Here is a 26,897-nt window from a genome sequence, read left to right on the forward strand (position 1 = left end):
TGGTCACAAAGTAAGGCTATAGGCTTAGTAAAAAAAGGGTTTTGGTTATATCGAATTTTGGTCAAAAAGTAAGGCTATAGGCTTAGTAAAATAAGGGGTTTTGGTTACATAAAATTTTGGTCAAAAAGTAAGGCTATAGACTTAGTAAAATAGGGGGTTTTGGTTATATCGAATTTTGGTCAAAAAGTAAGGCTATAGGCTTAGTAAAAAAAGGGGTTTTGGTTATATCGAATTTTGGTCAAAAAGTAAGGCTAAAGGCTTAGTAAAAAAAGGGGTTTTGGTTACATAAAATTTTGGTCAAAAAGTAAGGCTATAGGCTTCGTAAAATAAGGGGTTTTGGTTACATAAAAGTTTGGTCAAAAAATAAGGCTATAGGCTTTTTAAAAAAGGGGTTTTGGTTACATAAAATTTTAGTTAAAAAGTAAGGCTATAGGCTTACAAAAATAAGTGATCTTCGTTACATTGAATTTTGGTCACCCCGATCGGCGGATCAAAATTTCGATCGGGTATGACCGTCGACTGCCCCCTGTCTTATTTTCTCTCCAATTACTATGCAATATTCTACTCACTTCTTTTTTGTGCTATTTCGAAATTTTTATTTTAATAAGACTATCCAATCTTCTCAATTCTAGTAATAAAGAGAGACCAACTGTTTCCAAAAGCAAAAGACCTTCTACTTCTTCGTTTTCTGATTAAGTATCTACAGATTATTATCGATACGTTTATGCAAAAAAATATATGATATTTTAATTACAATAAAATCAAAGTGCCTGTGACATGATTTCTTTTATTCTCTCAATTGTATCGTTGCATTGCTCTTATAGTAAATCTGAATTTTTTTTTAAATAAAAGCGTTTTGATATTGAAATTAAGCAAAATAGTGCGGCTTAGCCAAGTCGCTTTATCATCATTTGCCCTTCTCTTGTGACGTCATGGGAGGAACTCGTTATTATAACAATGTAAGCGCTACCTTCAAAAATCTTATCCTTGCTGCCACTACTTTCTCTGGAAATATCGCTGATCTTGGACCTGTTAGATTTCCCTCATTGACTACGATACAAAATCTCGAAGGAGGAGGCGACAGGGTCCTTCCCGTGACGTCACTGTCTACTCATTCTGAAAACCAAGATGGCGAATTTTGGCGTAGAAGATCGCCAATAACTTCTTCATTTCTCACGAAACGTAAAAACTAACCTCAGAAATAAAAATAACAGGCCTTTTTACATAAGAATAGATATATAAACCCAAAAGTACGAAAATCATGTCACAGGCACTTTAAAATAAATTCTTAAGGATGGTTTTGATACTTTTATTATTTTAATATCTAAATTCTTCTATGCCCATCCGTTAATTCCAGACAGTCTTTTCAACTCATCATAAAATTTTAAATAATTCCTATGCTGGGGCCACACTGGTTTTAAATAAATGCAGTGTCCCTAGTGAATGCTCCAGCCAGTCTAAACTCATCTGGGGTTATTACAGCAAACATTCGTTGAGGTGACGGTCGAGAAGAGTCCCTCGGTTTTCGAACAGTGGTCCGCAGAATATACTCTCGCCCGGCTGGGGCAGGAAATGACAATTTTCGTGGCCTGTGGTGTGCTTTCTTCCCCTACATCAAAAAATGAATTACAAAACAAAAATTCTTTCAGCTTAGAAGCATGGCAGAAGTTATTATCAGCCTAGGAGCATGGTTGATAAATCATTTCAATTTTAGGCAAAATTTGCCGTGGCATTTCCGCAAAGTCCAAATAACATTAATGATGGTGGGTTTACGTGAAAAAAGATAATAAATGATACATTCGGCATTGGTTTTTACTTATGCATCTCTTTTCCCCGTATATAATTTGGATCAAGCATGCAAAAATTTTCGAATTTTCCAAACTTTGTGTAATCAAAACATCAATTTTTATTGTCTTCGGTTGTTCATGCTCAGTTTTTGCATCGTGAAAATGTGAATTTCCATGCCTTACAACCATATAACCTACGAAAATCCCGATGGAATGCTAGAAACGTTCGCGATGTCTGGCAGCCTTTCCTCTTGAAACCAGGCCTTGATTTTGAAACAAAAACAAAAAACAATTTCACAATTGTCAAATATTGTAATCAATAAACAAAAAAGACTTACATCAGAAAGACTTGTTTCTTGATCGTGTGAAGGTTCTTCTTCAAATTTTTGCTGTAATAAAAATGAACATTAACCTTAGTTAAGAAGCTACAAAACAGTGCATTTTCAAACTTAACCAACATTGAACCAGTAAAAGTAAATTAATTTTCCCATTTACAGTATATTTGCGACCTGCTTACATATTCGCAAGTGAGTAGATCTGAATCTTTCATACCAAAAAAATAAAATATTGTTATAAAGAATCATTATCAATAATCTACCGGCATTTAGGGGGTATTTAGCGATAAATGTATCTAGGGGCATCAAGGGGGTATCTAGAGGCATCTAGAGGCATCTATAGGTATCTTTGGCTAGGTTTCCACGGGACCGCTTGGAATGCTTCCGTTTGGAACTTATCAAAGTGGGTACGGTTAGGCGTTACGTTTCCACGAGAACGCTTCCATTTGAAACTGATTCTGACAAAATGGCAAATTGCCCCAATTTCTTTTCTTCAAGCTTCATTAATTTAGGCCAAAGCAATAATCGAAAAGCAATCAGCTTGGCCAGCTAGTTATTTTTTTAGATGGACGGGAGAAGAACAGCTCTTCTTCTTAGACAACCCTCAACTACAAAACTGAAAAGTTTGCTGATGGAAATAACTGGGAGAGAATTGTTCACTGCAAAAGATTTGACTGCCCTATTGATAAAACAGTACCCAGTTAGCGAGGAGGAAAGAGAGGATTTTTCAAGATCCTCGTTGTCATCCGTGTCCAGTTGGAATCGTTCAACCCGTTTCCACAAGCACGGTTTTTATAGGATCTAATTCGTTATTAGACTCATTTGGGTACAGTTAGCAGTTCCAAATGGAACCGTTCTTTCCGGTCCCGTGGAAACGCCTGGCCTAGGGGTACCAAAATTGTTGTGCTTTCAAATGGAAACTATCTCCTGGAAACACAGCTTTATACTGTATATGAATTCAAAATACTTCTAGTAAATTTCTGAAAAATAATCGTTGCCAACAGATTTGGTATTCCATTAGACTTGTACTAGAAAATTACAAATAATAACAAAAAAACCTCCTTTTCTGAGCAACAATAAGCTGGCATCATCTTTTTGTTCCTAGCTGCGCACCTAATCCTTCCCTGCCCTATCATTTTAGCCCTCTTCCATCTTTTTCTCCTCGCTTACTTTTACTTTTCTAACAAGAATCTCAAGGAAACTGTCTGAAAAGAAAATCCATTGCTGGATCAATACTAAATTTCAAACAATCCGTGAAAGTCACAATAGATTGAGAGTGTCGCTTACCTGATTGTTTTCGATGTGTTTTGCAATCAATTTTCCGATTTTTCCTCTCGGTCCTCCATTTATAATGACATCTGGTGTAGACAATAATTGTGAAACAAACTCCTGGATATCATCGTCTAGAGCTTCATCGTCTTTCTTCCCACTTAGAGTTTTAAATTTTTTTTCTAGGAACTGAATCCTGGATATAGCTAGTTCCGCTATTTGTAGCTGTCTTGAAATTCCCTGCGGGAATAAAATATTTACTGAATCACAAATAAAGGGGTCAAGCTTGCAAATACAAAATGATAGCAAATTCCTAGGGGAATAATAAGGCATCGAGCAGCATCGGTATGAATCCTAGAAATCAATCGTTCTTTACTCAACTTACTTAAATAATGTAAACATTTTTTCCGTCTAATCTATACATCACTCCTTTTTGTCGGTACTGTCAAACTGTATTCCTCCTAAACAGTCATATTTTTCTCAAAATCTGACAGTCTTTGGTCATAACCTTGCCATGCATTATGAGCTGACCTCCTTTTGCTTCGGAGTTTTCATCATCGGTCTCGATTTCGATCGATTAATGACGCAACAATGCGTCCTTTAAATTTAGAGCTTCTGCAAACACAAACGGCTGAGCACGTGAATTACTTTTCTAAACAAAAACAAGCCTGAAAATACAACCATCATTGATGTAGTCTTGTGATGCACGAAGAATAAGGGCAATCGGTTTACACCTTACTGTACATAGCTCGTTGTCACATAAACAGAGCTGGGTATATAAAACTCAGATAAAGCTGAATCTAGAGCGTTTATAATACTTATTATCAATGAGGCTTTAGCTATTTGTTTTAACGGAAAAGAAGCTTGTTATCAAAAGCGGTGACTCACCATCATTTTCGAAATGTTATCTTTTTTGGGCAATCCCAAACGTGCTGTTTCATGGATTACTTGTGTGACAATATTTGAGATCCGGTGCCTGGAGCTTTCATCTACAATTAATCGAATATAAATATAGATCTTATCAGTTTAAAAAAATTATATTAATATGATAATCTTGATATAATTAGAAATAGCACATACAAGGTTCATTAAAAATATCACCAATGAGTGTTCGTCACATTAATACTCGAGTAATTATATCTTAGTAGTCGGGTGCAGATATCGGATAGCAATTACTTCCACTCGGAAAAATAGTTCTATAGCGATGACGCTACAAAAAGGTATTTTCAGAATGCCTCTAAACGTTAAGATACCCCTAAAATCTATGAACCAGACTGGACTCAAATGCACTCAATCTATGCGTTCAAATTGGACAAATCTTGTTTCAAAGCCAACCAATGACACAGAATAAACTAAGATAGCAAAAAATTGTCTATTCGCTAATAGAGGCTTCTCTGTTTGTTTCCTAATAGATAGATTGGTAACGAATGAGCTTGATTTTACCCAAGCCATCTAACGCTTTATGCGCCTTGTGTAATTGGTCTGATAAAGAAACATATATCTCAGCCTAGCTAAAGACTCCTTATCGAGTGCAATTGGAGTAAAGATAGGACAAATCAAATCTGTCTCTCAACTGACTTATCGCAAGCATCAAATTACACTTCTAGAAAATTTTGAAGACCTTCGTCCACAAAAAACTTTCTACGCGAACGAATGTACGATTTTCTTTTGGAGCCAATTGAGTGGTGGGGGGGGGGGGAGACTACATTGTTTTTTCAGCTTCCTGCTTTTGATTTTTAAAATATCTAGAACGGAAAGTGAAATAACTTACTTTCAAGCAAAATTCTACCAATTGCAGTGTGAACACTGACTGGAAACAAATACATGGCGATTTCTGCAGGTTTCAGATTGGCAAGAAAGTGAAGGACCTGCAAAAGAAAGATTAACATTTTACAATTCAAATAGGGATGTGGATTTTTGTTGATTTTAAGTACTCATGGTGATGCACGAGCCAGTTAGAGGTGAAACTAGCGATTAAGCATTAGGGGGAGGGACAAAAATGTGGTCCACGCCCTTCTTGGACCACGTCCACGCTTAATGAAGAGACTGGAGGACACAACAGATAGAGGTAGGAACTGTAAAAAACGCCCTTTTTGCATGGGAGAATGCTGATTTTCCCAGTTGTGAAAGCCATGACTAATGTTTGCTTACATAAAGGCAGTTTTAAAATAAAAACACCACGTCCAAGTAAATACAATGCCAAAATATAACCCCTTCCCCGATATTTTCTTATCAAATTTTGACGAAATACAAAATCTTTTCTTCCAGAAAGTAAAGGGGGCGTTTCCCCTCAGTCCCCCACTGTGCCACTTTTGGAGGCAGTACGTTTCTACCCACTGTGGTGAGAGGCAACTGTATTGAGATGCAACCTTGTTATCCAGGAGCTACTCCAACAATGAAAGCTCGATGCAATTAGATTTGAGAAAGCAAGGAAAGCTGTTTGGAAAGGGTTTTTTTTTTAAAAATAATATCAACCTTTTCTGCTTCTTTTGTGTCATCAAATAGCCTTTTCTGCCGTCTCACTGGGACAGGTTTCGCGGAATGCCACGTGTCAAGCCAAATATTTCCTGGAATTTGCATGCGAACACTCAAGTGCCCTTCGTTTGCCCACTGAAATAAACAATATATATAATTTATTCGTGATATTGGTCAAACATAAAATGATTTATGCAATATGAAGAACTTGCGTGAGTAAATGCAATCGAAAAGTTAAAAACAAGAAAACATCGTTTCTGTAGATCGGATTTGTAGTAGATGTAGATAAATAATCAAGGGAAAGATCGTATTTTTTGCTTCAATTCCAAATGAGACTTAATTGAGACTGAAAAAGGAAAGACTTAGAAAACTTAATTCAACAACTTATCCTCTCGGATAAAAATTTGAAAAAACGGACAAATTTCTATCTGTTTTTGCAGAAAAAGAACGTAGAAATGACTTCTTTAGGTGCTTACCTTCGGTTTTTCAGCTTCAGCAGCATCGACATCCACTTCCATTATATCTTCATCAGTAATTTTTTCATCTGCATCTAGATCCCAGCCATCAATCGCTTCTGTTCCAACAACCGCTTCTAATTCAGCTTCAAACAAAAATAAAGAAGAATAGTGTGAAAAGCAATTAATAGTAATTTCAAATTAATTTGTCATAAATAAGAGGGAGAGAGAGAGAGAGAGAGAGAGAGAGAGAGAGAGAGAGAGAGAGAGAGAGAGAGAGAGAGAGAGAGAGAGAGAGAGAGAGAGAGAGAGAGAGAGAGAGAGAGAGAGAGAGAGAGAGAGAGAGAGAGAGAGAGAGAGAGAGAGAGAGAGAGAGAGAGAGAGAGAGAGAGAGAGAGAGAACCAAACCGCATTTGATTTGGTCTAGCTACTTGAACCGAATAGTTAAAGTTTTTGAAGCTTTATATCACATGGGCAGATTATAAGAAAATGTAGTTTAGTTTACCATTATAACAAAAAACGACAAATGTAAGTCACTTGGAAATCAAGATGATAAATCTCCATTCAAGGTATAAATGATTACCTCGTTCATTTTTTTTCAAAACAGAAGCTTTCATTTTGGCAAGATCTTCTTTTTCTTGCTGTGTCTCCGGTCCAGCTATCCAGTCATTAGGTGAATACCACCTCACGAAATCCTCGAAAATGCAGCCAGGATTGGCAGCCTAAAGGAGAAGAAATCAAAATTTCTGAAGAATCTGACCTTTTAAAGAATGCACAATCAAAGAATTTAGAAGCACACGAGTACCAGTAAAATACCAAATGCTTGCATTTATCAAACGGGTGTACATTGACGTGCTTAATGCGATTGACTCCTCTATACAAGATTGACTGCGCGATATAGGAAGAGCATAGATGTAGCAACTGGTTAGACGGGGATACGGGGCTATAAAGAGAGCAAAACTGCCTATTTGCAGTTCATGGAGATGAACCGTTTGCCTACATGTGCACCTCCCCCACACATAAAATGCTTTCTACGTCTATTGGTATGAGACTGCACAATACGACTTAAAAATGATACTTTATTATTAAAGAATCTGCATAATTATAAATATAAAAGGTTTTGGTTTGAGTCACCCACAGGTAGCCCTGTCCACATCAGATGCGACGATGTATCTTACACGCAGCCAGTTCATTAGAGGATTCAGTATATGTATCTTTCTTTAAAAGATTTACATAGATGCATTGACAATAACCCTGATAGCATGACAATAATAACATGACTTTGTCTAATTAAAGAACTAAAAACAATATTTGTCTCTTTGATTATAATACAGATCACTACAACCCAAGATCAACCCAAGTTAGAGACTACAACAAACATACGTCAGTTAAGCTTCTAACCTTAAAAGCTTGAACGTCTGAGAAAAGTGAGCCACTCTGCATTTGAGCTAAATACTTTGAACCACCTTCTGACCTTCCTAATTTCAAAATTATCTCTGTCTGTTCTTCTATTATGTCTTCTGTGACTGGGGGTGGCTCCTACAAATAAAAAGTGACAGATTTAAAAAATTTATTGGAAATATTGTCAATATTAAAGAAAGCAAATCAATTAAGTGCCGTCGTAAAAGTTTTATTGGAAATATTTCACGATTGTCAATCGTATTATGAACATACCAAATTCTAAATATCGAATAATATGTGACATTTAGTTCAGAAACCATCTGACAACCATGAGCAACTGCTTGGCAAAGCAATCGTGGTAAAACATTTGGTCTGTAAATACCTTCAAAAGGGCATGAAACTTGAATGCTGACATTAAAGATGAGGGTGAATAATTAACTGATTGGTTCTGACTTTACAGTCCTGTAAACTTTGAATTCCTGGCATAACCTAAGAATGCTAAAAAGAGGATGAATTTCTAACGAGCTTTGTGTCATTTTCTTAATTTAAATTTTTTTGCAAACATGAGCCTAGTCTTTGCAGGAAATCAATAATCATGTATAAGATAACAAAATAAAAGTCAAAACAAAGTACTGCAAAACAAAACTTCCTTCATGCGAAAATCATATTTACCTGTGTTATGGGTATACAAAGTGGCTCGTCAGTTTCTAGAAGTTTCATTTCTGTTTCTTTTGAAACCCCTATCCTCTCAAAGGAAACATCACTAGCTGATTTGGTCAGGCTGATGAAGGATCCGGATGGACTGTCATTTTGTGATTGCGATTGCTCTTCTTCGTTTGAGTTCTTAGAAGCCTGCTCTTCAACAGCTTCAAAGAACTCGTCTTCACTATCACTTTCATTTGCCTCAACTTTCCATGAGGTCTTTTGCAGAGTGGTCTCTGGCTCCGTTGACTCCACGACTGGATCAGTCTTCGACTGGGTTTTTAAAGACGTTAATGATGTTGTGCTTGTAGGCTTTGATGACCGCTCATACAGCTCTTTTTTCCTCTCTATGCAGTAATTTAACATCTGCATGGTTAAAATATGATTGCAATTTAATATCAGGAATGTATAGCACCTCGTGTTTTGCAGAAAATATATAATTTAAGGGGGTGTGGGGTGGGGGCACCCATAACCTAAGTATGCTCGGAAGGGGAAAAGCGTAGGTCCCATAAAAGCGTACTTTCGTGTACAGGGTGAGGAAGGGAAATATTCAGCAATTACATAATCGAAAAAATTTATGCAGAGCCTTTAATTAGATAAATAATTACCAATGGTCTAAAATTCATCTTCTAATCGTCAAAATTTTTTAGGAAAAACACAAGGCTGTAGGTCACCCACTTTTGATCACGTTGTCGTTTCCACTCGTAGGCGGATTATTTTTAATACGGCAATACCGGGGAAGGGCTTGTCAGTTAAAGATATACCAAAGACATACCTGTAATTTCTGATGAATCAAGCAGTAATTAAGATTTGGTGATCCAAGTGCGATTCTAGTGCAAAACAGTAAAAAGTTGATGTAACTTTTAAGTCTCAAAAACTCAAATTCAAATGATAACAAGTAAATTGTTTCGAAAAACTTTGAAATTTTTGGATCATCGATTAGATATTTTCTTCAATTGGCTATAAACTGTGTTCACATCTAACTCGATGTTACCGATTAATTATTCCAAAATCAGAGTGTCAAATGATACCTGAAACATACTGCAGCCTATGTATATTACAATTATTGTTTGCAAACAATCTTCTGGTGGTACAAAACTTGTAAATGGCTTTGAAAAAAGCAAACATTTAGTAAACTAAAGCTTTTCGTCTGACACTCTTCAGAGTTTAAAACGTCAGAACATAGATCGAAAACTCTACGCTAGGAAATATATATATATACCCAGTTGTGGATCGAAATAGGCCAATCAGAAAAAACGAGCACATGACAGTATAGGTTGACCAATCAGTGCCGCTTGCCTATTGAGAATGTTACCAATGGAGTCCTAAGGTGAAGACGAACTCCTTTTGTCTACACAGTAGCGGTTTTTCCGTGCTTATGTAGATAGATTCCAAAACTGCTAGGTGGAATTATTGTTTGGATTATATCTAACTAAAAACATTTGAAACGATTAGTTAAAATTAAGTGACAGCAAAAAACATGGCAGATAATTTGGGTCATTGGACTTGGCAGATCTTCCAAAAAGAGTAAATTGACTAAAATTGAGGTATTTACCTTGGAATCTGAATGTTGTTTTCATATCTGTATCTCATTTCAAGAACAAATTCGTGCCATAGATGAGCAAAGGCATTCACACCTAGAAAATTATTAAAGGATTACTTTCTTTTCGATAATAAAACAGTAAGCTACAAACAAAGTCAACAGAATAGTATTTTGGGCTCAAAGTGCTCTACATGTTCGTTCAAAAATTCATGATATCCAAACTTTACGAAGTCAAATGGGATGGAGTGAAAAAGTCTACTGCAGTTCAAGGGCAGATTATGGAAACTGAAAAAGAAAACCAGACAATAGAAACTGTATCACATGTATACTTATTCTTGAAGGGTTAAAACTAAGCTCTTTTTACATTCCAATAAAAATTTACAATACAATTTTACTAGTTACACTACCTACAAAATACCTAACGACACTACAGGGACGGTACCACTGGGTGCAAAATACTTTGACTACTCCGTGGCATCACGAAAAACTAAGACAACTTACATATGAATTACCAAAGGAAAAAACAAACAACACTACACACTCTTTCAAATTAGATATCAGGCGAAAAATGTTAGCGAAAAACAGCAAACAAGATGTTTGCTGCAGTAATTTTGCGTTATCAAAGATCTCACCTCATATATAATTTGAGACAGACTTTACATGTGTTATTTAACTAAATAATTGTTGGCTTACTAGGGGGGGGGGGGGAGGTGGCGAAATACTTTATTCAAAGCGACCAGTACTATCTATAAAACGTATTGTTAACTGAAGGATGCTTCTATTGAGATGCAACTAAGCTTTGCCTGCAAACAAACTAAAAGGGGAAGTGGCCTAACATCATTAACAGCAAGTTCAATTCTATAATTCTCTAAATAAAAATTCAAGGTAATTTTTGATGAACAAATTAAAAATATTTTTCCAAATCATAAAGCCTATACTTCATCCATTTGAAAAAATGCTTGTCGTAGTGAAATTGATTGCATATATAGATATGGAGCTATGACTTAGTGGTATTGATTGTTGTTAGCAGAATATGATCAGAGTAAAATCAAATGTAGTATTAATAGGATGCTATATTGCGAAGCAAAGGGTGGAAGTTACTCAGCTCGATAAGAGAATTGAGGAAATGTCTGCACCAACACAGAGTCATTCTTTGACCTGACCTAACTTAACCTGACATGATCAGAATGATTTCTTACGAAAACACTAGCAAAAATAACACACATCTTTGTATTAGCTCGAAGTGAAGAAGTCCGGCAAAACAGTCCTATTGAACTACTATTGATGGTCCTATAAAGTCTTTTGATATTTTACAGTATTTGTCAGTAGATTGAGAGACAAAAGGCTTACCTCCATAACTATGGTTTACCATGCAAAGGCAGATCGTGAGGAGACTGACCAAACTCTTCTCCGGAGCTGACTTCATGGTCCTGAATCTGTCCTGAAAACAAATTGACAATATTAACTTAGATTCATTTTCATTTCATTTAAAAATTATTTACCCAGGGTACAAATTCAGTCTAAATACTGTCTTACAATTGGCCCTGCAAAAACTACCAACAAAATAAAAAAGTTGTATACTATAAAATTTACAATAAAAAGAGCGGAATATGGCTAAATCAAAGATGTATAAATTTACAACAATACACCTCAATATATAAAAAAGGATTATTTTTCCTTGAGTTTGGACCTGAAGGCATTGATTGAGGGAGCCATTTTTGTGTACAAATCGAGACTGTTCCAGAGACTGGCCCCACGATACGCAAAGGACTTCCGGCCACTGCCAGTTCTCAACATGGGTATTGCAAGGTCTGTTTTAGAGTTTCTTGAATCACTTAGATGCACCCCGGATAATCTCACGAATAGGTCACTGAGATATTTAGGTGCAAGAGAGTTAAGAGATTTGTAAACCATAGAACCTGTTTCCTTATATATTAGCTTTTGTACAGATGGTCAGCCAAGTCTCTGGGGCAAAGGAGCTGCAGATGCATCAAAAGGGCTATTTGTTACTATTCTGGCGGCTTTATTATGTAACTTTTGAAGCACGTCTAGCTGTGAAGCACCACAAGAGCCCCAGACGGAGCAACAGTAGCTGAAATGTTGCTCTATGATGCTTCTATATAAATTTATCAAAGTGCCAGTTTGAACAAAATTTCGCGCATACTTCAATAGACCAATTGCTCTGGAGATCTTCTTTTATAGCGCGCTAATGTGACCTTCCCAGGTAAGGCAATTATCAATCACGACTCCGAGGTATTTTGTTTCGTTTATGAGCTCTATTAATAGTAGTTTTATCTACAGGATGAAATTTAAATTCAGTCGGTTGCTCAGTTGATTCATTTATTCTGTACTCTCCAGACAAAAGTGGGTTGGGTTGCTGTGGTATCTTAATAACAAGATTTCTTCCCACACAACAGGGAAATTCGTTCATAGACCTAGCGATATCTGAATTCTCAGTAATGACCTCCCCATCAACATTAAGGGATTCTACATTGGTTTGTTTTTTATCATTTGTTCTTTTAGCAAAAGATTGAGCGTTTTCCAAGTTTCTGTAAGATTTCCCTTTTCAAGGGCTTCTTTTTGGAAAAGTATTTCCGTTTCAAATTTTTGTTGAGATTATTGACTCGGTTACGCACGTGTCGGTATGAGGCCATTAACATTGAAGAGTTCTTCTTGATGGCCATAATCTTAAGCTCATCCCTTGTACGAGCAAGGGCTTTAAACTCCTTAGTCAACCATGGGGAGTACTTATCAGAAACTTTAAGCTCTGTTAGTGGGGCGTGTTTTTCAATAACTAATGAGAATAGATATGACCACTTGTTGACTGCCTCATTAATATCTTGACTTGAATTGACGATACTGTCCCAGTCGATCTGGCCTAGATCCGAAAGGAAATTGACACTGTCGAAAGTTTTCATTTTTCTAGTGGCTATAGTTTTAGACTGACGTTTGTGAAGCCCATAAATTTTCTAGTTACATAAACAAGATAGTGATCGCTTAAAGTAATAGACGCCAGATGCAACCACGTTTTCAGGCGTGTTCGTGGCAGGCGTGTTCGTGGCTATGTGGTCGATAAGCGTTGATGAAGTTAGCACTTATCCAATTTACTCATATCCAATAAAATCTTTTGGTTTTAAAATAAGAGAAAGCGACAGGGGCCTATAGTTTTTTATGTGTAAACTTATGTAGTTGCCAGTAAAAATACTGCATCTGTATCAAATTTTCCGTCAGAGGATGGTACTATATTCCTGTTTGCAGTTAACTGTAAACCACTGTGGAAACTGTATGTGAAAGTGTCTAAAAAGGCGAATTTCACATCAATCATCACATCAATGCCTACTTTCAATCAGATCGGTTCTCCCGGCAAAACTGCATCTGCTGATAATCAAACACAACAAAGAGCACTGATTTTCATACACCTTTTGTCAAAATCATGCTCCAGTGACGTGGGAAGGTGATTATTCGCACAATTTAGGGGGCAAGAGCAATGACAATTAAGGGTGCCAGGATTGCTCAGTAGCTAGTCAGAGAATATTGTGCAAGGATTGCTCAGTAGCTAGTCAGAGAATATTGGGGTCTTTTTCTAAATTTGCCGATGAAACACGTCCAAGTGATGATGGTAGGCCTGGAACCACATCACCAGTTATCGTATGTAGGGCACATAATGGTTAAAAATGAGGAACTGAACCGTATTAGTTCTTTTTTGCACAAAAACGCCTAGTAAATATTGATACTGCAAATTTTGCATCTTTACTAACCCAGAAATCATTCTTATCAGAATTTTGGTTAATGGTTCAGTTCGAAGGACAGTTGCATGACAAACGCCAGATGGCGGGGTGCCCCTAATTTAGAGGTCCTTCACATGAGAAATTTCAGACCGGTTTGAAACTCACACCGGCCTGAGTTTAGTTCGGGTTTGCCAATTTCTCTCGCGTTCACATGGATATTTAAAATCGGTTGGAATGAATTGATGAATGCTACGTTTTCACAAATTCAAGGATCAGGCGCTGTAACAGGAAGTTTATCAAGCAATTTAGGGATTTTACAAGCAATTCAGGAATAGGTTTATAAGGAAGGGATGAGATTGGAAAAACACTGGACGCACAGAGAAATGATGGACATATATGCGGGATGTTATACTACCAGGGGAATGGCCAATGAACTTTAGAATGTCAAAGGGAAGGTTTCGTGAACCTAGCGCAAATCTTGGGACCATAAAGTTTTGATTTGACAAGTTCAGTCCCCCCCCCCCCCCAATTTGAAAAAAATCGTGTTCACATGAATTTTTCACGCCGGCTTGAAAATTCAAACCGGTTTAAAAAATTGAATCTCAGGGCAGCGCGAGTTTCAATTCACCCTAATCATGTGAACACTCGAAGGGGTTTGACCAAACACCGAATTTAACTGAGGCCAGCGTGAGTTTCAAACCAGCCTGAAATATCTCATGTGAAGGGCCTCTTAGCTGTTTACTCTCCGCTGCTGATAAGATCTAGGCCATACTCTAAGCAACGAAAGCAAAATAGGGTTTAGCAACAATATAACGATTCAGAGATTAGAATTAAATTTTAATTCAATCTTAAGGCAAAAGTAGATATTTGCCTTGCAAGTAAAGTTTACGGAGAAGAGGAAAATTTCACGTCAACTCTTAAAACAGTTCCCCCAAGGTATACATTAATTGCCGTGCTATCACTGACCCTGTCATCTTTTCGTTAGACCAAGATTACCTTTTTCTCATCTTCCTCTATTTGTTTTTGCTCCTCCGCAAGAAGCCGTTGTCTTTCCTCCGCATGTTCCATATCTTCGTGAGAGTCGGGAAACAAATGCTGAGGAAAAGAGGGCAGCGGGTGGTTATTCAATGGAAACAATATAGAGCTAGGTAAATTAGTTAGCCAACGTGTATGGAATCTGCAAAAATTACTTATGCTTACAAGGGATACATCTTTAATCCGTATCAAAATACCGAAACTATAGATCTAGAAAAAGATGTTTTGGTGAATAAAACAGGACAGTTTTAAGTTACAATTCTGAGTTTAAGGCTCAATATGATGTTAGAGTTATTTTACCAAGGGTTAGCACCAAGGACATAGACTAAATAATCGCATTGAGCATTTACCAAGGAGTTGCAGCTTATAATCATCCTGCTGTGAACATAAACACATGTACAGCGATAACAGTAATTTAGATTATACGAGAAAAGAAAAAAGTGCAAGTGGTACAATAATAGATAGTTATAACGAAAGCTTTCTTATGACTATGATGAAATAATGCTCGTTCTTCTTCTTTGAAAAGCACAATTACTTTTCCAGTGCTAATCAGATTTAACTTCGTTGGCGAGGTTATATTATGGACAGGTTGTCATTTGCTCGCCCATATATTCAACAAATGATGGAGAATCACCAGATGTGTGAGTACAGATTGCCGTATCTACAAAAAGGTGACCTGTCATAAAATAAATTATCTTTATATTACCAGGATCCGCTTAATCTCTTCAAGGAACATGTAAATCAATAACATCTGTTAAAGTTGACAGACAAGAATCTATTTTCTAAATCATCATTTTTTTGAGACAAATGTCATTCAAATTACAGTACCATTAAAATTTTATTCAACAAATCTTCTGGTAAGGGAGACTCTCTCAATTTCATTTGTTCCCGCTTCGCAACTCTTGTCGAAGAAGATAATTTGGTTTGTGATAAACGTTTTTTAGGTTCTGCAAGTTTGTCGAGTGCTTGAGTGATATCCCCATAACTATCTGCAATGACATAATTAAGCATAATTAAACACAATAACATAATTAAACATACGATCACTTTCACTTCTAACAGAAACAAACAGCCACCTTGTGTTTGTGATAGTGATGGTGTCTAAACAAAAATTGCTTAAAGGCACTTACGCAATCGGCATGCCTTGCTGTAGCGGCATTTTTATGTGAGGAGAAATGGACAGTATTTGGTATTTTCATGCAGTATGATATTAGGCCCGTTTTGAAAACAAGGTCGCAAAGCATGCCGGTTTACCAAGAGCCTTTCATTGAAACTGCATCAAAACATATGACAGTACTTTAGAGTCAATGAGCAAGCAAGGCAACCTTTTGATTTGAATATATATTTGAATCATTTTTTGTTCAAGCAAAATTTTCATATTTTTCATAAAAAAGGACCTCTTTCCTTCACATCGGTTTCTTCATCGCCTCGTTTCTTCAAACTACGAGAATGGGCTAGTGGCCTACGGTTAATCTACACATTGAGCTAGTCCTCCTCTCGTCAAATGCGCTATCAAATGTGCTATTCCCACTGAAGATCAGCTCTGGAACCTGTGAGATTCGATGTTGGGGGAGAGTTTTCCACAGGAAACCGGCTGGTGACATACCATTTACTATCGACAAACAAATGTAAAAACGAGTTATGATCCGGCCGACCAGACAACTCATTAGACTGGAAATCAAAGTTGTAGGGTAGAACACTAAACCTTCTGACCGTCAAGAGACGATAACTTTATTATCGTGGTCCTTCGTACAGCCAAAGATACTGATCAAATTCAAGATCTATATAATGTGAAAATCTCATAATTTTACTTATGTTTCACGCATATCATAATGAAAGATATGCGTACAACAAACTTACAAGGCTGCAAAAAGCGGAAATATTTAACAAAATATCGAAAGAATCACAATTTTTCCGCTGCTGACAAACAGTTGATAAAAACTCACCTAATTCTAATTCATCTTTAGACAGACTTCGAATGATCTGTTGTGTTGACTCAGAACTCTTGCAAATTTTAAGGAAAGATTGAAGATGATCGTGCAGGAGTGACGTGCAGTTCTCTGCCGACCGGGCCCTGATGGACCATCTTGGTGCTTCTACAGGATTGAGGTCCCTGAAATCAAACCACGAAAATGGCAATAAAGATACAGCTTACACACAGGGAAACCAACATATAAGAACGAAAGATAAGGCACTTTGTGTTAACAGTTTTATGGCAGTACAGAACTTGAAAATGGCTTTGAGCAAAGCAAAAATTTTATAACATATTGGCTAAAAGCTTTTTCGTCTGACACTCTTTAGAGCATAAAACGTCAGAATAGGGGTCCGAAAGAACATTATGAAAAATATATACCCAGGTTTGGATCTGAATAGGCAATCAGAAAAACGCAAGCATAAGACCGGTATAGTTGTCCAATCACTGCCGCGTGCCTAAAGAAAAATTACCACTGGAGTCCAAGAGAGCAAACAAACTTATTCACAATGGCGGATTTTTGCGACCGGGCGTCTTTCCATCTAGCAGTTTTGGAATCGATCTACATAAAAACGAAAAAGCTGCCAAGACGAAAAATCTTTTAGGCAATACATTTTTGCTTTTTTCAAGGCACTCTGCATTCTTAAACTTTCAACAAAATATCATCATCTGAGTAATACAAATTTTGAATTCAAGTATTGTGATTCATCTAATCAGTAAAATTATTATCAACTTCTAAATAATGATTCTGCTCAAGCTCCAACCTTCTCAATTGGAATCGAAAATATATAGCATGCACAAACCAAAAGATTTGAGAGCTTTGAGGTAATAAGGTAAGGTTTTGAGGTAATTATGGCTTGATACTCCAAAATAAAACTTAGGAAGCAAACATTTTCCAACAGCATGAAACCTTAATTACCAAAAGCAAGTCACTGAAGGAAAATCTTTCAAGACAAAACAGACAAATTTAACTTCTTATGTGTGAAATTTTACTATATTTTGCTTTTCTTTTACTGAAAAGTTTCAACCATATTCTATAGTGAATTATCTTGGGTAGTTTTCTTTTACTAACTTACTTACATAACAAAATAAAACATAACAGAACGAAATATAAAATAGAATGTGTTGTTAAAATAAACTAAGTATATACCCAAGAAATGTATCCTAGATTGCGTGCATACTGGATGCATAATCACCAGGAACATGGGATGAACATTACTCTACACGTCTTTTTAAGATATCTACATTGTTTGCATTTACTATTTCGGCAAGAACGTTATTCCAGATTTGGCTGCTTCAAAAAAGAAGTGTTTTATAGGAAATTTTTAGAAAAACTGATTTGAATCCAAAACGCCAAACGGTATCATCAGTAACTGCCATTTCAAGTTGTCAAAAGAACTCTATAATATCTTCACTGGGAAATATATTAGTGTCATGCAAATAACTGCAATTTGAAAAAAAGGAATTTTCATCATTTCTTTTGCTAAGAAGAACAAAGTTTTATCTACATTGTTTTGGTCACTCTGCTCTAGGAAAATGGTACTAAGAAAATAACATACCGTTCAGTGGAACAGATACATTTATATCGAACAAATTAAGTCATATTAATGACAGAGTTGTATATCAATGTTTTTGTGTTACATGGCAGAGAAAGGATATATATAATAATATATATAATAATGATAAGTATATATATAATATAAAGATAGATAACAGTTTTGAGTAAACTTACGAAAAATCAGAATCATCAACAAATGTCTCTTCTGTCAGCCATGGCCAAGAGGTCGCTAGATGCAACTCACTGAAAGTGGAGAAAACAATCGAAGTTGACTTCATGCAACTGCATATGCTAAGCGGGGTTGTAAAGGATCGAAAGAAAGTTCTATTCTCTACACAAGAGTAGCTGTGCCTGATTTCTGACGATAACTAATACTCAAATGCCGGACAATAATGAAGAGAAACGTGTGTGAAATATTTAAAAAATAAAATTTAGCGATACTCTTACTAACTGATACCAGCATGAGTCAAAAGACTAACTAATTCCGAAAATGATGGACGCAAGTGTCAAGATCTGGCAGTTCATATCTAACCTCTGCTATCAAAGTAAAAACGCCACAACTTTGGATGTAGGATGTCTTCATGCTAAGCAGTATATGTGGGTAGTTTTAGTCATCTTAAAAGTTGTACATTTATTAAACAGTTATTTTAACAACCGACAGTACACAATCTGTTAACAATCGTCTGCTATATTTTTATAGCTCCAAAGCAAAATAATAGCAAAGTGAAGCACCACAAATTAAGCTCATTAAACAGCTTTTTTTAATCGCAACGTGCATTTGGCTCTTTAATTTATAACTGCAGTTGTCAAGGAATGATTTTTTAATGCTAAGTTTATTTGTTTCTGTGAGATTGACAGGAAGAGTTAGGCAAATACAATTTTCAGTGTACATCTGTAACTGTTAATTGAACTTTAAGTGTTCCTTTGTACATTTGAACTACACAAAACTACATTTGTGCAAATCACGCAGTTTGGTAATATTCATCATCCCATTCAAAGATGGCTGGGGCCTGGGACTATCATAGCATTGCTCGCGATATGCGTGAGCTCTGGAGTATTTCCCTTAAATCATTTCAAACAACTCATACATTTAGACTACTTGTATTTCTGGATACTTCATTGATCTAAATACATAACATGTTAGAAATATCTAAGGATACTGAAGAATCGCAGACAGCCAAAATACGGTACCTAATAGGATCCTGCAATGGTCCGAAAGGCAGCCTTGACAGAATCAAGTAACCGACCTCAGCTCCAAACCCAGATTCAAAATCAGGAGGGTCTTGGACCCATTCTTCTTCGTTCCAACCCAGTATATAAGTAAACCGCACTGAAATAGTCACTGGCGTTAACAAACTAGAAGGAACCGCCTGTGGAAAGACAAAACAACTTTCAAATGGTATAGGCTGTATTTTACCCTAGATATTTAGCAAATAACGAATAATATGATGATGATACATACAAAACAATATAATGAAGATTACTGTTTTAACAGGTTCTCACACAGTGGTCGAGACAGATTTAGACTACAGAATATGCAGAATAATTTTGGGTGGAGGGTTTGAGAATTTGCCTTGCAAACGATTGCGGGAGTCTAGGTCATTTTCGTACAATTTGAGTTTCCTCCGAAGGCCTATTGTTTGACTAATGGATATGGCAGTTTCCGAGGATAACTCAAAATTTTTCATACACCAAAAGCCAAACGCCATAATATCATAAAATTTTATTTGCTGCAAAATTACATTAAAAGGTAGCAAGAAATTGCTGAAAACAACTTACCAGCTTTGATTTGAAAACATCTAAGAGTCCGGTCAAATTCTGACACTGTTGAGGAGTTTTTTTCATATGAGCCATTTCATAACTGACTCTAAATCCGTTACCCATACAAATGCCAAAATAGAGACGACGCCATCTTTGTTGAACTTGCACGAATACAGGAGTATCACTGGAACAAGAGACAACATGCAAATAATTATAAAAAATACAGAATTATTTGTATAAATTGTCACTAAACTCATTTGTTATTCACTGGATTCATTTGTTATCAATATTGCTAATGGCTAAATCGAATTCTGCAAGAAACCAGAACACAGTAGGCAAAAACTTGATATTATGTTATAAAGAAACACAAAAAGAATCCATTTCTTATCAAGGATTGTACTACGACACATGATTACAGGTTTCATATTATACAATAAAAATCTGGAAATATGGCATTATATTTTTCTCATGATGACACACACAAGCCATTTTATAGTGAAAGATATCCCGAGGCTAAAACGAGCTCAAATTTCATTATGTTATCTTAACAACTACGCAATAATTGATGGTTTCGGCCAGGAGTTTAATTTATGCATTTATTGGATTTTCCTAACAAACAACAAACTGGGTTTATTGGATATGAAGTTGACGTTAATGAAATAAAATAGAATTACTGGTTGTTTTTAAAAAAGTTTTAAAATATGAACATAACTATCCGTCCAGCAATATAGTCTACTTTGCTTCATAATCAGAATATAAATCTTGTAGAAACCTATCCATAAATCAACCATTAAATATTTTGATTTTTAGCGAAAGAAAAAATGAAGTAGAGAGAATATTATGGATCATACCAATTCGTATTTGAGAGAGCGACAGCGACAGAGCTGAGAAGGAGCTTCGACCTCGATTCAGTGTTGATTTCTTCGTGTGGATTGCTAGGAGACAGCACCAAAAAGGCCTTGACGCCATTCCTATAAAAAAGTGTGTCAATAAACAGCAATGGTTTGTCATACATACTAACTAAGGATTAATGGGAAATAACATAAACATAAAGCAAGGCCTAATCATGTTAAGCATAATCATAGAGATATATTGCTACTCTCGAAATAAAACTTTCAAGTAGGGCCGTATTTTATACAGAAATCAAGCTACTTTCCCGTCCAGAATGTATCCGGCCAGTTGGCGGACCATGACCTTCCAAACAAAAACAAAATACAGGCGATCATAGCCTGCGTGCAGACTTTACAAATATAGGCAATTGTAAGGTCTGCGCAACGGCGCTTATTTTCATGTATCACGTACGTCAGCATTTCTTCGAGGATCGTCTTTTTCCATAGTCTTTTATCATTGGCACAATGGCCTCGAATTGAATTTTAATAATTTGTACGCAAAAGCGCTCGGTGGGATACCAACAGAACAATGATATATCTTGCATGATCAAACTGATTCAATGACTAGCATGCAAAGACACCCCCAAATTATGATTCGTTCCTTATATCATGGAAAGACATCTTATTGGTTCCAGAGACAAAGAGTTTTGCATAAGGCAATGGTCTTGTGAACTAAGTGGATACAAGAAAATCTGCGCCATTGCGCAGACCTCACAATTTTCTCTATTTTTAAAGTCTGCACGCAGGCTAAGGCGACAATGACTTCTTGATTTAGTGATAATAATCTTTTGACAAAATCTTCAAAAATGAACCAAGAGCAATAAAATGCAAAAATTATGGACATTTTAATTTTATCATTTTTGCTTAAAAAAGAAACCATTGCACTACACATCTTCATGCAAGCCAAATGCTGTCAAAACAACAAAGAACAGCCTGGTTTTAGGGAGTCAGCCAACATACCACTAAAACATGGTAGGTTTTTACAAATTAGTTCGTGGGACACTGATACATTCGGGAAACAAAACAAGAAAATTTGTTTAATTTCAATCTGGAACATATTTCCATGGAGCAGGTATCGATCTATAAAAAGTAAGCATGATATTTTGCAACTCTTCCATCTCTGCATGCTAGCTTTATCCATCTCTGCGATAAGACATTACATATTTCTAGCTGCTTTTTGTAAGTCAATTATTTCGTTTCGGTGGCTAAAATCTTGACAAAAAACCTTTATAAACTGTTTAAATAGGCCAAAAAAGCTTCAAGAAACATCTTTAGCAAATATTTAAAAATTTTTTTTATGAGAACTGACTTTTAAAATTGTAAACAAACTTTTCCTATATCGTATTCGCAATTAAATTCGAAACTGATCATGTACTCTTGTGAATCGTGATGGAAGTGAGCTTATATTGAAATTATGATAACTATGAAAATTATGATAAATTATGATAATTATATAACTCATACATATATTTTTAAGATGCGTATTGAATATATTTTGGTGATAAGAGCAGCTGGTCACATTAAGTATTAGACTGTCTAATTTGAAACTGGTTTAACTCTACACAAAAGGGAATCAACTATGGTCAGTTGCAGCTTGGAAGCCAACAATACCTTGTCAAAGTTAAAATAATGGCATATCTATTTCAGAACAAATGACTGAGTCAATTTCTATGTCTTTCTATTTCATGAAAATTTAATTATGGATTAGAGTTGTTACTTTTGCTTCTTGATCTACTTAAAAATAAATACCACAGGCAGAAGGCAAGGTCAACTGTGAGAAAAGGCATTTTCATGTTTTAAATAACGTTTTTGAGTTATAAATTGAAAATTTTTGCGGTGACATAAAAATAAGCACCTAAGAAAGTAATATGTTAGAGTCAAGACACTGAGTAACACCTCGTTTAACATATAAATTATTTAGAGAAAACACTTTGGTAGCACAGTGTATAAAACAATATGTGACATGATTTTGACTCATTTTGCTTCTACAAACATATTTTCGCAATGTTATTTTAGTATCAGCTGCTGCTATAAACATATTAAAATTAATTTCTAACCATAGCTAGCAGATGCAAATATAATGACAAATTATAGTTTGAGAAACTTACCATCTTGCCAGGCAGTGTGCTCGTGGAGGAAAATCAAATTCAAAATCAAACATGTCCATCATAGAAGTAGGTGGATGGTCGTGTGAATCTACAAAGAAGACAGATAATATATCCTTCTTAAAAACTTAAAAACAAAATAAAAAAATTGCTGGAAAGGGGCTTTGATATCTATTGAAAATTTGATATCTAGACAAACAGGAAATATCTGGGATGCAATTGTTGATGTTTGTGTCCTTAATCAAAAGATGGCTTTAAAAAATTATTTCTGTATTAATAGATAAAAAATTGATACTTGTATAGCATACTTTCTCTAGTAACCAGCATTTTATCAAAGCAAAACGCAGAAACTTTGAGTCTCATCTCATGTACAACATCAACACATGTTTTCTCTGGTTACCAGCATTTTAAAATAGTATAAACAGAAACCTTGTGACTAATTTCATATACAACATCAAAAGATTAGATTCATCTCATAAATCTTCTCTCCTATGTACTTTTGTTTTGTTTTGTTCCTCATTTTTGTTTTGTTTTGTCAATGTAATTTTATTTGCTATGAGTAATCTGTAACATGAAATTTGTAAATTAAATGTAATTCTAATTTTAAGTAAATATGTGTCATGTAACAGTCACAGGGTTGTTATGTATTTCCATGCTCCCTGTGGCATCATCTTGTAGTGTGTTTGCTTTGTAAAATTTTATGAAAATGTGAAAAAAGATTAAATATTTCAAAATAACAAAACCAAACTTTTACCTTCATTTGCTTCTTTAACTTTTTTGCTGGAGTTATTTGCTTCCTTGTTTTTGCCTTCTTGTGATACTAATGAGTGGTAAGTAATAGTAAAATTGAAATTTGCAAATGGTAAATGATTTGTACATATGTTCCAATCCCCTTCATGACTCTGCAATGAAGCAAAAAGCAAAATTAACAATAACAGCAAAATCTAGAAATCTCACGGATTTCCTTAAAAGCTAAAAGCCCATTCCAGAAAGTGACAAGCAATTCAAATCAGATTTTGCATTGGGTGCAGAAACTGGTCATTACTACCAAAAAAATTTGCATTTTCAACAGATCATAACTGATAAAAAATTCAAATCATGTAAATTTTCTTGAGGGTCTGATTCAGTAATTTCCTAAAATTTTAGAGATGGAATAGCAAATCTCTGCATAATTGATTGTTTACATCAAACAGTATATTCTGGTTTAAATGAAGTATATAATTGATATAAACAGCACTCAAATCCAAAAAGATGCAAAATACAAAACACATTTTTGGAGTGAGTTTTATTGGCTTAAGACTAGCTGAAATGCTGAAGAAATATGCAAATATAAAACCTGAAAAGCTGACACAATGATCTATAAATACTGCCATTATCTATTCCAACATTAAAAAACATTACAGTGTTTGGTAGGTCAGCACAAAAACCTTATAGCCTAATCTAACCTCTTCATTCAAATCAATGGAGTGGACCTTCTGGGATGCATACAGTATATTTGAACTAGGGATGCCTTCAGTTGGGCACCCAGGCAAAGTTTTATATCACAACTTTTTTAGTACCTTGGAGATTTTTAGAGAATAAAATAGTCAGTTTTGTTTATTTGATACATCTCTTTCTAAAAAAAAAAAATTTCATTACCACTTGACTTCCTTCCTGCGTTCCCTTTTTACTTGAAGATACAAGTCCCAGACCTTGCTCTTTCTCATGTGTGCCAGTTGAATGCCTAGATTTTTTCTAGAAAAAAAACCTTTTAAAATTTTCACAAAAACATTGCTAGTCAGTGCACTGGTCTTAATTGTTTCTGGACATATGAAATTTGCATTATCAATTCAATCAAACTAGCAAAGCTTAAAAAATTCTTTAACATGTCTGGCTGTTAAGAAATGATGGAAAATTAAATTTTTGCAGTTGAATATTGACTTCAATGGTAGGAAAGATTGACACAATCACTACTATCTAAAATAATCTACATTTAAACATCATATCATCAACACATAAGATTTACCTTGCTAACTGTATCTTCTTTGTGACTTTTGTCAAGATCCCATGAGCAAATGATATCTTCTAATTTTGCAATGAACCTTATCAAAAAGATAAGTTTTATGTCACATGTGCTAAGGTTGTATCGTGTATAAATTCTTCAAACAAGTGGGTTTATCTTTCCATAAGTTGGTCCATGCGATTATTTCTTTTGTGATTCCCTTGGTATTCAACAGAATACTCTTTGGCTTCTTTTGTCTGTAGGAAAATTATTTCATAGGCCAAAAACATCATGACAACCTTAATTTCAGGTACAATATTTGGCTTCATTAGGTAAATATTGTTCTTAAAATTTTCATTCCATACAAGACAAGAAGATAAAATTACAAATCAGTCACAGAATTGTAAACATGCAACTGATAACAATAAAGTCTAAGATTGAAAACAAAAAATTGCATCAAAAACCTTTCCCAGTCTGAAGCTGTAGTGAAATCTGTTATCTCAAAGACTTCTGGCTCCTAAAAATAGCAATGAAACCTTTAACAAAAGTGTACTTTGGTGGGATGTTGGTTTACTAATCTTTTACGCCACGGGAAATCAATATGATATGTCTAGTATCAAGAACATGTATGAAACAATTCTAGTCTAATGATATCTCAGAAAGTGCTTTCAAATATTGAGAAATAGCAAATCCATGAGCGTCACTGTGGAGCTGACATTATTGATCAATCTAGACTCTAGCCAGATGTGGCAAGCACAGTCCTATCTAAAAAAACAGTTTTATCTGCAATAGTGCCTGGTTGATATGCCGATAGATATGAACTTTGCGCAACAGATCTATTGGCAAGCCATCTTTTTCAGGATAAACTTGGGCTAAAACCTGTGTGGCAAGAAAACTCAAACTCCAAGAACGCTGGGTCTCTAGTCATTCGTAATTAAATGAATACGTGATTGCATCTAACAAATAAAACATATTTATTGTCTACAATGGTGTGGCATTGCTAATGCTAAGTCAACTAATGGTCTAGGAATAAAGTTGACGCGGATTTCTTCACCGAAATAAAACTGTAAAGCAGCTCTGTGTAGGTGACCCCAAAAACTTCCTATTTCATCACAGATTGATTGAGTCTGAATGACAAAAAATAATGACTTCATGCTTTTAAACTGCTAATTTCTTCCATGATGGTGAATGCTTATCATTATTATCAGAAAATACGAAGTATAATTGCACACTTAGTTATCGCAAATGGAAACTCACACTATCACTGTCGTCCGCCATGTTCGTTTACGTTTTGTAGTGCACCTTCGCAGCGACAGGTTTGGTTTTCAACGCTGCCCAGATATCATCGTACGTTGCGATCAAGGAACAAACAACGCAGGGAACCTTTAACAATCGCTTCAGCAAATATGATAATTAATCAGGTGTTTACTGATAGAGAAGTGATGTTTTGCATAATTGATGTATAAACCTTTCACAAAAGCTTCTTCTACCTGAAGTCTTCTTGTGGTAAAATAGCGCATTATGCGGGACCTCGTGCATTTAAGTCCCTTCTCGCCTCCACAACACTTTTAAAAAGTACAGCGCACTATTCAGAAGCTTCTATTAAGATTTAACGATGAGTTGAGCACAAAATAAAGTCCTGCCAGTAGCGGCGCCACGGGGGGGGGGGGGGGACTGGGGGGACACGTCCCCCTAGTTCTTGGCAGGATCAATTTTGCATTTCGTCTAAATCTAATGTTGGGGGAGGGGTCATATTTTGGCAACGTACTTTTTGTGATTTAATCGTATGATTTTCAAACTGCCTTTACATAGTCAAAAGTGAGTAATGTGCATTCCCTTCAGGTAAAATTGCGTTCTTTGTTAGTAAAAGGGCGTTTTCTTTTATTTTGCCCCCCCCCCC

The 26,897-nt window shown here is 35.6% G+C and overlaps 1 protein-coding gene across 1 annotated transcript; it reads right to left on the reverse strand.

Annotated features, from left to right (window-relative positions):
- Positions 1 to 1,237: 1,237 nt before the first annotated feature.
- On the reverse strand, positions 1,238 to 26,341 carry LOC135681237 (rab3 GTPase-activating protein catalytic subunit). The gene is made up of 26 exons (XM_065195584.2): positions 26,255 to 26,341; positions 25,462 to 25,514; positions 25,022 to 25,097; positions 24,655 to 24,750; positions 23,771 to 23,918; positions 23,020 to 23,107; positions 20,873 to 20,992; positions 20,040 to 20,205; positions 19,452 to 19,630; positions 18,435 to 18,503; positions 16,677 to 16,843; positions 15,559 to 15,719; positions 14,692 to 14,790; positions 11,318 to 11,408; positions 9,980 to 10,061; positions 9,200 to 9,254; positions 8,395 to 8,790; positions 7,723 to 7,860; positions 6,905 to 7,043; positions 6,343 to 6,467; positions 5,867 to 6,001; positions 5,163 to 5,259; positions 4,280 to 4,380; positions 3,410 to 3,631; positions 2,126 to 2,176; positions 1,238 to 1,609 (listed from the first exon to the last, which is right to left on the reverse strand). The coding sequence occupies exons 1-26, from the start codon at positions 26,273 to 26,275 to the stop codon at positions 1,418 to 1,420; spliced, it is 3,267 nt and encodes a 1,088-aa protein (XP_065051656.2). The 5' UTR covers positions 26,276 to 26,341; the 3' UTR covers positions 1,238 to 1,417.
- Positions 26,342 to 26,897: the final 556 nt, after the last annotated feature.

The sequence above is a fragment of the Rhopilema esculentum genome, chromosome 12 (assembly GCF_057945365.1).
Source record: "Rhopilema esculentum isolate cy_ngs chromosome 12, ASM5794536v1, whole genome shotgun sequence".
Taxonomy (NCBI): domain Eukaryota; kingdom Metazoa; phylum Cnidaria; class Scyphozoa; order Rhizostomeae; family Rhizostomatidae; genus Rhopilema; species Rhopilema esculentum.